Source organism: Zingiber officinale, chromosome 4A (genome assembly GCF_018446385.1).
Source record: "Zingiber officinale cultivar Zhangliang chromosome 4A, Zo_v1.1, whole genome shotgun sequence".
Lineage (NCBI taxonomy): Eukaryota > Viridiplantae > Streptophyta > Magnoliopsida > Zingiberales > Zingiberaceae > Zingiber > Zingiber officinale.
The window spans coordinates 123,491,909-123,505,273 of NC_055992.1; the positions used below are offsets into that span (position 1 = coordinate 123,491,909).

The following is a 13,365-nucleotide window of genomic DNA, read 5'->3' on the forward strand; positions in this document are numbered from 1 at the left end:
GGCGTAGTGGGCTGAGGGACACGGGGATAAAGGATTTACGCCCTTGCTGCTGCCGTGATTTGAACCCACGTTCTCATTGGGCAAACTTCTACGCCCAACCACTTCGGATAATCCCGTGGGACTTTCAACTTTGTTTAGTTGCTGTCGTGCATTGAAGAGATAGAGATGGAGGTATCTCATCAATCTGGTATATTCCTCGTGTGTATCTTCTCATATTTTTGTATGGTCCCATTTGATTCTTTTGGCGAGATTATGTTTGTCAATAGCTCGATAAATATTTTTGTGATCATTTGGAACGAACTGTGAAGATATTGTAGATGAGGAGAGAAGATAGACAGATTAGCTTTTGACATTAGCCGCCCTAACATTCCATCCACCAAATAAATCAAAAAAAGTCCTCACATTCCATCCACTGACTCTTGGCGTGACGTCCTAACTTTATCAATAATTCAATCTGTCATAAATAAATCCTGCATGAAAATTAAATCCTTCAAAAATACACCCTACCTTACCACCGCATCAACAAAATAAAAACTGATCATATCTAATGTAAAGTTGTTTAAAGAATTAATTTGTCATGATTCCCCACCACTTATAACATATGGACCCTCAAGTTTAAGGGAAAAGAACAAGTACAAGTTGAGGAATGCTTTAGGATCACAATCAAGGTAGGAAAAATAAACAAGATGAATGTATTTATTCAGTTTAATTTTTAAAAAAAAAATACAGGAAAAAAAAGAGAATCATTTTTGCCAACATTTTTCCCGCTCTCAGCCACTTAATTAAGAAACTATTTATTATAATTGAACAACAATTATAAATTACAAACCGTTGAATTGTTCTGTTCAACCCAGCTCGTCAATTTTGACTTCGTATTCTTCTCTTGTCGATAGAACCTTTACCCGCACTGTGCCTCGTTGCCACTCGGAATTGCCCACCAAGAAAAGCCTACTTGCATTGATTCGCTCAGCGTGCTTAAAAACCCTATCAAACAGGCAAAAAAGAGGGGGGAAATCAAGAGGGAAGCAAGGGGAAAGAAGTGTTTTCTAAACCGATCAGCGAGGTGGATTTTCTGTTGAACTGACAAAAAGATGATCTGGAAGGTGCTATACCATTCCCATGTTAACCTGCCGGATCGGGTCAGGTTTATAGAATACTTATACTAGATAGTGGGATGCCCTAACTAATTTCTGAAACAAAGAATTACGGACTAACTAAATTGAACTAAAGTTCAAGACGTACCATTTGAGGCGTCTATCCTCTACAAGATCGACACTGCGGCCTTTTCTTCGAAGGGAGGAGGCAACCATTGAGGCCTGATCTTCGAGTTCCTCATCCAACGGAAAGACTATGTCATCTACTTGGCGTGCCAGATCAGGTAGAAGCCCTTTTTCCTTCAGTAACTGTGATCAAACAGCAGACACCCAAGAATGGTTATATCGAAAAATAACAGAAGTGCAACCATCTAATCCTCACGTTGCTAACTAAGAAGTGGATAACTGAGATGCTAGTTCGAGGAAAATTTGTCCAGTGACAACAATTTCTTCTTAACGAATATGACTCTTGATGAAGTTTCTACGTTTTCATCCTGGACGACTCAATAACAATAACAACAATAAAATGATAGAATCTACTCACTTCAACTACAACAGCATCCCCAAATCCAAAACCACAAGCAGGAATATCTTCACTACCGAATGTGGATAGCAATCGATCATATCTTCCACCGCCACAAATTGCTCGGAGCTTACCTTCTCGGTCAAATGCCTGATAAGACAAAAAAATCTGAACATATGAAGCAAGAACCAGGTCCTTCAAATTATTCTGTGACATGGCATACAACATGAGGCCAAAAAATTGCAATTGAATTACGTTTTAGGTACATCAAAACTAAGAAAAGGTCAAAAATAATCACCAAAACAAAAGATGCCTATGATAAAATTTTTCACTCAACAGTTAATCTAGGTTTTGCCTTTCCTGTCGTCTGTAATTTTTTCCTATCTGGTGATTTGCCATGGTATAAATGTAATTAAGATTGCCATTAAGGCATATTCCATTCATCTATGTGGCATTGGCCTTTCCCTAATCAACAGATTAGTTGAAAATCGAAAAGGAGTTAGAATTTGGTTTAAATAAACAGCTTACTTCTAGTGAAACCTGCAGTGAATTTTAGTTCTTGTAAAGATTTTATTCGGTCACCTAAGGTGCCAAAATTTAGTTAATATAGATGGTTGAATCCACAACCCAAGTTGATACCAAGTACAAAGTCACTCTACTGCTAAATGAGGAAATTATGCCAATCGATTGGAATGGCAAGAATTACAAAAAAAAAGTCGATATTACATAAAAAAAGAAACAAATTGTTATCTTAACATTACCTCATTCATATTTAAATTTAAACTGAAAAACCCAAAATTAATTAAAGAAACCAAAGTCTGCAGGTTATAGCAAAACTAATCAACTAGTCTCAGCCCAGACTAGGCTTTCAATCATAGTGTATTGCAAGATGTTACTTAACCAAAGCAGATGTAAAAGCTGTAGCTGAGATCATTTCTTAAACAAATAATTAAACTTTTTGTCATATAACTGTAACATTCTTCTTCAAACAAAGTAGACCAAAGCTGGCAAAAAAAATAAACAATAGGATAGCTATCAATAAATCAGATTTTGACCAAACCATGGACAATCTGATGTTAGACCTAAATTATACAACCATCTTTTGGTATGTACCAATTCCATGATTTTGGAAAACAAACCAGCCTACACTAACAAGAAAGAATAGTTTATTAGATGTCTGACCTCGAAGACAATTCCTGTGTAATAGGCAAGTCCACGGACTACAGATGCATCGAAACTAATCCACTGAGAATAGCCATAATGGTCAGCAAGTGAAAACAGTTTTTTCAAATCAGCAACAGCTTCACCATCAGATCCCAGAATCTCTACAATCAAAGAATAAGAAAAATCATAAGAGACGGTCACTCCATTAGTTCATGCAACATGATATATGTTTGACTATCACAAAACAACAGCAGCAGTAAACTTGAAAATTCTATAAACAAACCTTCAAGTCTCTCCAATGATTTAAGGGAGAGTACTTCAACTATTCCTTTGACAGCTTCTGGTGTCACCCCAGCCAACATCAATTCCTTCTCAACCTCTTCTTTGGTGATTTTTCCCAACTGCACTACATGTAACAATGCTGAGCGTTATAAGAACAAATGCTAAAATTTATTGCAGTTGCAAACTAAGTTTAAACGGGCATTTAAGAACTCAACAAAGAATACATAAACAAAAAACATATTTTAAAACAATTAATATTGAGATATTGCTTGGCTGTGTGAAGAAACATATTTTAAAAAAATTCCATGAGAGAGACATAATAGAATACTAAATTCTGATGGAACTAAAATTAAGCTAGGTCAATTAGTGTACAACTCTCCTAGGAAGAGTATTTGTGTTCTCAGTTGTTATTAGAAAATTCACACGAGATGGAAAACATCAGCAAGAACCCTTCGCATCAAATCATGTGCTCGATGAGTAGCATTCCCTTAAAATACTCTACTACTGCACTTCGTGTTTTTTTGAGGCAAATGCCATGAGTTTGTGGATGTCCACTGAAACCTATACAAATTAATACATAGCTATAATAAATAAAGTAAAGCAGGTTAAGCACTTCTTCACAGCAAGCTGCGGAGCCAAAACCTTGGAGTGTGATGTGTGCCACCAGATACAATACTCCAATTCCTGAAAAGCTTAATATACCATACTGAAAGGAATTTGTACATGCATAATGGGGATGATTAAAATCATATAGCTGATTGTAGATGATGATACTTCAAACAATTCAGCAATATTAGCAACCAAAGAATATGAATGTATCAATGGTTAAACGTTGCACATGGAAACATTAGTTAGAAAATAGTAGCACCTTAGTAATTTGCACAATGGTATGGGTCAAAGCCGTGCATTAAGGGTTGATGTATGTTGAATTAAATTAGTCTGTATAGAAAACAAGTAGTTTTAAAAACTTTTCAATTCCTCCCCTCCCCCTCTTCCCATTGGATTCGCTTGGTAGTTCCTGTAAAACAATCCTTGTCTGGTTGATGAAACAAAGTATTGAGAATGCAAATACTTGCACAATTTGAAATTGTTATCCGAGTTATGTCAGTTAATACACCTGTTTGTTATCTACTAAGAAACATACTTTGAAAGTTTCCATTTTTTACATCTCATTTGCAAAGCTTCCATATGTCAAGATGAAATATATTTATTTATTTAGGGAATAATTAGGCAGTTGCCTGAAACAATTGAGGACCCAAGTGGTTTTCTTACTGGTTCTGCTAGTAAATGAAAAATCTCTCTTTTATTCCTTACCAACCTTTCTTGCCTGAATAAAACAATGTCTAACTAGAATCCTTAATCGACAGAAAAATCTTTGAAGCCGATGGAATTTTACATCTCATGGATGATAAACTTGCATTAACAAAGGCACTCTGAGGAAAATAATTAGTGCAGTCCAGAAACCAAAATTTTCACCCCAACATTAAATAGCAAAATAAAAATACTAATATCAGGAGGCAAACTAACTTTGTCGACAATCACACAAACTTCTGCAAACAAATTTTCTGGTATAGAATACATTTGCAGCACTGCCTGAAGGACCTGCAAGGTAAATAATCAATTTGTAAGTTATTTGCAAACCATTGCACTGCACTAATTTGTACTATAAAAAAAAAAGGGCAGCCCGGTGCACGAAGCTCCCGCCATGCGGGGTCCCGGGGAAGGATCCATTGTACGCAGCCTTACCCTATTTTTTGCAAGAAGTTGTTTCCAGTATTCGAACCCGTGACCTTTTGGTCACATGGCAACAATTTTACCGTTGCACTAATTTATACTATATATATATAAAAGGACAGTCCGGTGCATGAAACTCTTGCCAATGTGCAGTTTGGGGAGGGTCTATTGTACGCAGTCTTACCCTATTTTGCAAGACTGTTTTCAAGACTGAAACATGCGATCTCCAAGTCATACGGTAACAATTTTACCATTGTGCCAAGGCTCTCCTTCTTGCACTATAATATATATGTCCAAAATAATAATAATGAAAACAAAACTGCATAGACCGAGTTCTAGCCATGAGAGATAATAAAAATTGGCTAGGAAAATAGACCTATCAACATAGTTATAGCAACCTCTCATGAAATGGCAAAGGCCACTAGCCAGATTGTATAGTCTATATAAGTTTGTAAGTTAAACATCCAAATAGTAGGAACTAGAAGGTGATGAAACTTTAGACTACAACTCACAACTTACATAGGCTTACAAGTAACTAAGGAGCCTAAATCTGCCTTCGGATGCAAAATCATCTTATAAAAACAGAAGAATGATTGCAGAAACAGGCCCTAGTCATATATACTAACGGATTTTCAGATGATTTTATTGCATCCAAGCTCACAAATATAGTGACAGACTTTTGACATCGTAGTCAAAATTGATAGTTTCTTTAGTTTGTACCACTTAGCAACCCAGTTGCTACAATTGTGCATGTTATTGGACTCAAATAACTGAGCACTTGTTTCAATTAAAAAAACCTAGAGGCTTCTTTTTGTATGCACAACAATAATGATCCTCGATTCCTCCTAAGCGACTCTCCTTTTTGCAAGGTCCACAACTTGCTGTTGGACGGCAATAGGTGCAACACCATTAAGAAGATTAAACTGCACCTACATTGAAACTTTAAGATGGTTACTTATTCTCAAATAGACTTGATACAAAAAGGTCATAATATTCTTTTTCAAAAGAATAGAAGTGTTCGTAACACTATTAGCCACTACATTAGAAAGATTAAAAGTCCACCTGCATTCAAATTTTAAGATGGCTATTTAAAGAGAACCTTGTCATGAAAACCGATATTGATCCTACTTGTCTTTTCTGTGACATGCAAGATTAAAGATTGTCAATCATTTAAGATGTAATCTTACACATCTTCCTTTGTTTACTTGAATCACTTCTACAAGCAAATATATGTAATGTAAAAAACTATTCTCGAGAGAATTGCAATTTTAGTAATCCTACAGTAAAACCCTGATTTCACTCTGCAATGCACATGCTCGCATTATGTCCACGTTGATAAATACAAATGTGTCAAAAATTACAATCTCCCTCACCACTTTTGATAGATAAATAAGTCAAAGTTTTGCTTCTTCAATGATACAGAATCAAGGTAAGTCAAATGATAGCAAGAAAATGAAGGATTTGTTTGAAAATACCTTTCGGCTAGAGATTCTGATTCCCACATCTGATGATGTTATTCCAAGCCGTTCAAATAACAGAACAATAGCATGAATAAGTTCAGCCTCTGCCTATCAAAAAGCAAGACAAGTTCATAATAACAAAAGTGATACAGAAGAAATCTTACAATGACCACTCAGGAAAAGCTGAAACAAAATGCACGCTTTCTAATTCAAATTTTTTGTCCAATTCAAATAACTAGTGTTTGACATGCTATTTGGAACAAAAATTTAAGAAATTTTCAAAATCTACAGTCAAAAGATTGCATGAAGATTTTGCTGTTCAGTAAATATAAAATACCGTTAGGTCTTCTTTGGCGTTTGAAAATTTTCTAATTTTAATTTTCAGTTTTCAGAAAAGACTATTGAAATTTAAAAAGAAAAGCGAAATAAATATTTATAGCACCATTTTTCTCTAATAAATTCAAAGGCCTCAAAAATGCCAAATATTTGTTTTCTCTTACATCTAGAAAAAAATATAAATAAATGATTATCAGAACCAATGTAGGTCTAAAGCCAAATAACAAAAAGCGCACTGATGTAACTGAACCCTGAGATATTATGTCGCTGTATTATCCTAAAACATGCAAAATTAACTAAAAACATTTGTCTAACTTGATTACATTAGCTTTAAAATTGTGCAAAATCTGCACGTCATTGGACAAGCACTGCATCACCACTCTTAACATTGATCAACCGCCAATCAGCACTGCAAGCACCTCCGTCAACCACAAGCGAACTCACGCAACCACACCATCGGCCACAATATATGCTCTATGCTCCACTACCCGTATCAAATGCCCATGGTCTTCCTACCCCAGCTGTCACTATACTGTCAGTCATAGGATTGCCCTCTGAATCCCTTCCTTGTTGCCTCTCACAAGCATTAAACGCCTCTCCAGCCACAAGCAGGATTAATCTGAGCTCCCCACTAGGACGAATCAAAATCAGGAAAACACCTCTTTCTCAGACAATATACCTAATTTTACTATAGCTTTCCTTCAAGGAAAAAAAAGTTGATAGAGGCCTTATCTCCTTTTGAATCCTATAAAATCTCTAGATCTGCACCAAGAGTTATTGTAAATACAAACCTACAGGATAATTGGAATTGGTACAAGGTTCATTCATGTTAAGACAGATGCCTGAGTTTTGACAGATGATTAGATTTAACATATTTCTAAATTGATTAATTGAAAAAGATTTTTTTTTTTAACTGGTACAATATGACCCTTGTTGAACGAGCACAATTTGTCAAAATCAAACTTTAGGAGCTGCCAAAAAGTTTTGGAACAGCTTCCAAGCCAATTATAACATGACAGTGGAAGAACTAATGATGATATAACTAGAGATGAAACGAGAAATGATTGCACATATATTTCATCATACTTGATCAACTGTATAATAAATTCATAAACCTAGAACAACCACACTTAAGTCAGATAGAATATTGATTCGAATTTACAGTCTACATAGGTGTTGTGATGTTAAGGAAAAGCCTTAGTGGACCCATAACATTGGCACAGATAAATGTTATAGTCTCACTTAGTAATCCTTCCCCTAAGAATAAAAAATCATTACATAAACCACAAGACTTGACCTTAGAAAAATGACAATCTTAGAGGGATCATCTTAATGAATTGACTTTAAAAGATTGCCCTAATGATTTGATTTTAGAAGATTCGTCAGATGGCATATCCTTGGAAGAGACTCCTATTCACACAATCCTTTATAGAGCAATCCATATGCCACTAATCATGGCTAGATTCATAAAATAACTCATTTATATTTTTCGGAGAAACCAAAATAGGAAACTGAACAAGAAAGTTCAGAAGCAAGAACACAGGGCCTATGGTTGTTATTCATGCTCTAAAGGTTCACAACCTCAAGAGTTTGCTTTATTATCTATGCATTGCCTATGATTGAGATTTCTGATAAGCTGATACAAGAGACGCATATTGATTGTTGGAATGAAATTTTATTGGGAAATGATTATTATAAAGAATATGCTGATTCAACCCGTAGACTCAAAGGCAACCATACATTGCATGTCAATTGATTCATTAGCTCAGGCAATTCTAGAATAACTCCTTTAAAAGCATTTACATTCCTTGCACCATCTTTTATTTTGAGAGAAAAATTGATTTTAATGCTTACTTCTTTACCTCACCAACTTATTTAACCATTAACTTATTTATCAAAAAAGAAGAATCAAGGAAGCCATAATCTTTATCATTCATATGACGAAGATTTCACATGGTAACTTAAAGAATAGTAATGCATCATGTGCAATCAATGCATCAATGCAAATATATATAAATAATGTGATATGAAATTGGGCATACCCGCACTCTGGTTACACCAAAGATATCCATATTCCATTGATAATGCTCTCGACGTCTTCCCCTTGTCATTCGTTCATATCTCCAACATTGCCCGATCGTAAACCATTTTAATGGAAGAGAGACAGACTTTCTGAGCAAAAAGACTCATGAGGCATTAGGTCTGGTGAAAGATACTGCAAGTACTATAAACTACTAAAGCTGTGGATAATTGCAAAAACTTCATAAGTAAAGCAGAGTTCAAGAGGAGGGCATGCATGTGCAATGGGAAACTTCAATGTCTTCAAATGTCTCATGTAAAACATTACCCTTGCTTGATTACTAGCCGTGCAAGTGAGGGGGTGAGTTCGGGCCTCAAAACAACACGGCGGCCTCCTTTGTCCTCAAAATTATACAGCTGAAAATTGAAAAGGTTACAAGTCAAAATCATTCCATGTGAATATTTCAATAAAATTTAACATGTAATTGAAAGTAATGCAAAGCATGAACATATTCTGGGTTCTCTTTGATCCTGGAGAATATTATATTAAAAAATAAATAATAAATAATAATCTAAAATAACACATCACATAGGGCTTAGGGTTTATGGTGAAGGTTTAGGTGATCAACTTAACTTAAGTAATTTAAGTAGGTCAAATGAGTATAGAAATTTTAATTTTTATCGTAGAGTTCAAACTTCAGAAGTAGAACAAGCTTTAAATGAGATGCATAATGGAAAAGTCGTTGGACTAGATGATATTCCGATAGAAGTATGGAAGTGCTTAGGGAAACAAGGTATTGAATGACTTACAAAATTATTTAACATGATATTGAAAATAAAAAAAATGTCTAATCAATGGAGGATAAATACTCTAGTTTCTTTATATAAGAACAAGGGAGACGTACAAAATTGTGCAAACTATAGGAGTATTAAACTAATAAGTCATACCATGAAACTTTGAGAAAAAGTAATAGAAAAAAAATTAAGGAAGGAGACTACGGCGACCGAAAATCAATTTGGATTCATGCTTGGAAGGTCGATAATAGAAACTATATATCTTCTTAGACAATTAATTTAAAAATATAGGGCGCAAAGACAAGATCTACACATGGTATTCACTGACTTAAAAAAAGTTTATGATAGAGTTCCAAGAGAAACTATATGGAGAATTCTAGAAAAGAAAGGTGTTAGCGTAACATATATTGAACTAATTAAGGATATGTACGAGGATGTAACGACTAAAGTAAAATCTGAAGTAACTGAAGCATTTCCAATAAAGATAAAGTTAATCAATGATCAGCTCTAATTCCCTATCTTTTTATACTAATTATGGACGAACTCACTACACATATTCAAGGCATAGTCCTGTGGCGCATGTTGTTTGCAGATAATATTATTTTAGTAGATGAAACACGTGAAGGAGTAAATGTTAAATTAGAATCTTGGCGGGAAACACTAAAAGGGAAAGATTTTAGGCTAAGTAGAATAAAGACAGAATATATGGAATTTAAGTTTAACAATATTAGATATAATGAGACAATTGTCAAGATAGGAGATGACGAGTTGCCCAAAACCAAAAGGTTTAGATATTTAGGATCAGTTTTGTAAAATGATGGGGGGATTAAGAGAGATGTGTTACATAGAATACAAACAGGATGGTTGAAATGGAGGAGAGCGTCAGGTATTTTATGTGATCGTAAAGTACCTCTAAAACTTAAAGGAAAATTCTACAAAACTGCAGTTAGACCTGCTATGTTATATAGAGCTGAATGTTAGGTTATGACTCAAGCACATGAGTAGAAGATGAGAATTGCAGAGATGAGGATATTAAGATGGATGTGTGGACATACGAGAATTGACAGAATAAGAAATGAAAGCATTAGAGAGAAAGTCGAAGTTGCATCTATTGAGGGAAAACTCCAAGAGACACGTTTAAGATGGTATGGGCATGTACTCAGACAACCAATAAATGCTTCAGTTAGGCAATGTGAAACTATAACAAACACGCATATCAAACAAGGAAGACTAAAAAAAACTTGGTTAGCAACGATAAAACAAGATAAACTTTATTTAAATATAGATGATGATATAGTTGGAGATAGAGTTCAATATCATAAAAGGAACCATATAGCCGACCCCACCTAGTGAGATAAGGCTTGGTTATTGTTGATAGGTCTAAAAGGGAAGTAATATTAACTTTGTTGAATTAAACTAAGATTAGATTCTCTACCTTATGAACATTGTATGACACATAGTAATTGTCCAGAGTCACTCAAAATTATTCCATCAGACATTAAAATATTTTGAGCTTGCAATTCAAAAAGTGGATGATCTATTACCACAAAAAGTTTTTAGCTTGCCAACGCATTGCATGAGCAAGCATATTTTATCAAATCGTATAACATAGTAAGTAATGAAATAAAGAGCATCCTTTCTCACAAAATTATAACCTCATTTTCATTAAGTAACGAACAATAAAAAAACAAAAGAGGCCATATGCCCTGATTGCCTGTTTGTTTGTTTGAGGTCTCCACAAGGATTTTTCAGCACAGTGACCATATTTTAATGCTTATATATCTCTCTTTAATGTCTTCTCCTTTAGAAAGATAATAGTACATTTTGACCTTTCACCAAATCATTGTGTATGAGGATTTAACTTCAAATGTATTCGGAAATAAGAATCCATTGAGGAAAACACTACTCAGGCTTTATTTTAGTTCAAAATTAATTAATAGAATAGGTCCTTCAATTGGAGCTTAATTGTTATGACACAAGTATATCCACCACAGTTAAGCGGGGCCTTCCTGTAGGAAGGATGAGGGAATATAAATTGATCTGTACTCTAAACTGAACTCAATAAAATAATTGGACACCTATTATCCTTGGCTTACTTAGCATGCCTTATAATTAATACTTCAATAGCCATGATATTGCATGCTTTGCCAAAACTGCCAATGCAATATGAAGTTTGCATATAGTGTTTAAATTGATACACTGACATATGCAGCTTAGTATCTAACCATATGCAGCTTAGTATCTAACCATGAACAACTTTACCCATGAGTAACAAGCACCTAAAAATACCACAAATAACAAAAAAAGGTCTAGTATGACACGTCAAAATACCATAAAGGACTTGAAATGAAGCAATATTGTAACATCCTAGCAAACAAATGATGTAAGAAATCCACACCTATTCAGGGAAATATTAGAAATAAGAATTGCAACAGTATTCAAGCTTAGAGATAACACCTAAATCGTGCATAATCATTAAACAACATCACAATTGGTGGTTGTCAAAATATAATTTAGCAAATCAATAATCCTAAAGCTCCTAGAGATATGCCTTGATTAGAGTTATGAAGGAATAAGATGGGTTAGATGGAACAGGCATGGGTTAGATGATAACAATGATGATGACTATGTAATGTTCCTGTACGAAGTCTGGTGTTCTCGGAGGGAGGGATCAGGTAAATTTGTAAAGGATATAATTCAGTCAAAGGTATTAAATTATGTTTTCAGCAAGATCAGATAATTAAATGCTATCTATTCTTCCTTTTCTCCAACCATTTTAGTTCTATAACCCAAAGCATAAGGTACAAAGTGAAGGGAAGAGGGCAAAAGTTACAGTCTTTCTTGTTCATTCACCGAGACATCACCCTAAAAAAATCACATCCTTTAACTCCAAAGAACAACCTCGCAACCCAAACTAATTATTACGTACTTGTTGGGTTATCTCTTCCCCAGCCTTCCTGATGAAAAGCGCCTCAGACTCAAGGACCGGGAAGTCAACCTCTTCGAAAGATAGAATCCGGGACACCTGATACAGGTACGCCATTAAGAACCACTTCAAACACCTAGAGAACACAAACCGAAGTGATCAAAGCCACCTACCGGCACTTTACCTCTCTAAAGTGCTGGAAAATCCAGTTGCGCAGCCTCATGTCCTCTGGCGGAAAATCCCTCGTCCCTCTTGGCGGGTTCACATCGATGAGCTGCTGCTGCTGCTGCTGCGCGATTTCCTCGGTCTCCTCTGAAAGAACTCTGGTGAGATGAATAGAGCCAGAAACGTGAATGTGCGAACTAGGGACGGTAGATAAGAGCTCACCTCGGGAGGCCGTTGAGGCGGACGAGGAGGAGGAAGAAGAGGACCGGGCGGAGACGGGGAAGGAGAAAGGCCGGAGGAGTGGAGGGGAGAAAGGTGTGCGGGAGAGGCGGAGGCCGGGGCGGAGGAGAAGGCGGTGGTAGTGGAGGACAGGGAAGGCCGCCATGGCGAGACGCGAATTCTTCACTTCTCCGCGAGACGGACGGACTGGGGAGAACGGATGGACTGGGGCTTCTCCGTCTCGCGTAGGGCGCGACCGCCCGTGTCTCGCGAGCCGCCCGTGGCCGATGCGAGTTAAGGGTGGAGATGCGGATTAGAGAAAGAGGTAGCTTTTCTATCCGATTTGAGTGAATCAAAAAACCCAAAAAATTGATTCATAAATCCATCCGTCATTATTATGTGATAATAAGTAAAATAATGAAAAAAAAAAAAAAAAAAAAAAAAAGGGAAGAGTAATCCATATTTTCTTTCTAAATAAACAAGAAAATTTTGTGTGGGAATAACTTTTCTCACTTTTAAAATCCGCTCACCCAATTATAAAAAAAACATTAAATGTCATTGATCTTGTCTGAGTGCTGAGTCGATGGTCGCTGAGGATGTTATGTTCTCGTTGACTTCGTGTAGCCCTCTGAGTGACACAGATCTCCG

The 13,365-nt window shown here is 35.8% G+C and overlaps 1 protein-coding gene across 1 annotated transcript; it reads right to left on the minus strand.

Annotated features, from left to right (window-relative positions):
- Positions 1–639: 639 nt before the first annotated feature.
- LOC121970912 (histidine--tRNA ligase, chloroplastic/mitochondrial-like) lies at positions 640–13,040 on the minus strand. Its single transcript, XM_042521910.1, has 12 exons — positions 12,721–13,040; positions 12,518–12,645; positions 12,337–12,432; positions 8,941–9,029; positions 8,636–8,765; positions 6,273–6,365; positions 4,591–4,665; positions 3,065–3,182; positions 2,800–2,942; positions 1,639–1,767; positions 1,243–1,403; positions 640–984 (listed from the first exon to the last, which is right to left on the minus strand). Exons 1-12 carry the CDS (start codon positions 12,881–12,883, stop codon positions 846–848), a joined length of 1,464 nt encoding a protein of 487 aa, XP_042377844.1. The 5' UTR covers positions 12,884–13,040; the 3' UTR covers positions 640–845.
- Positions 13,041–13,365: the final 325 nt, after the last annotated feature.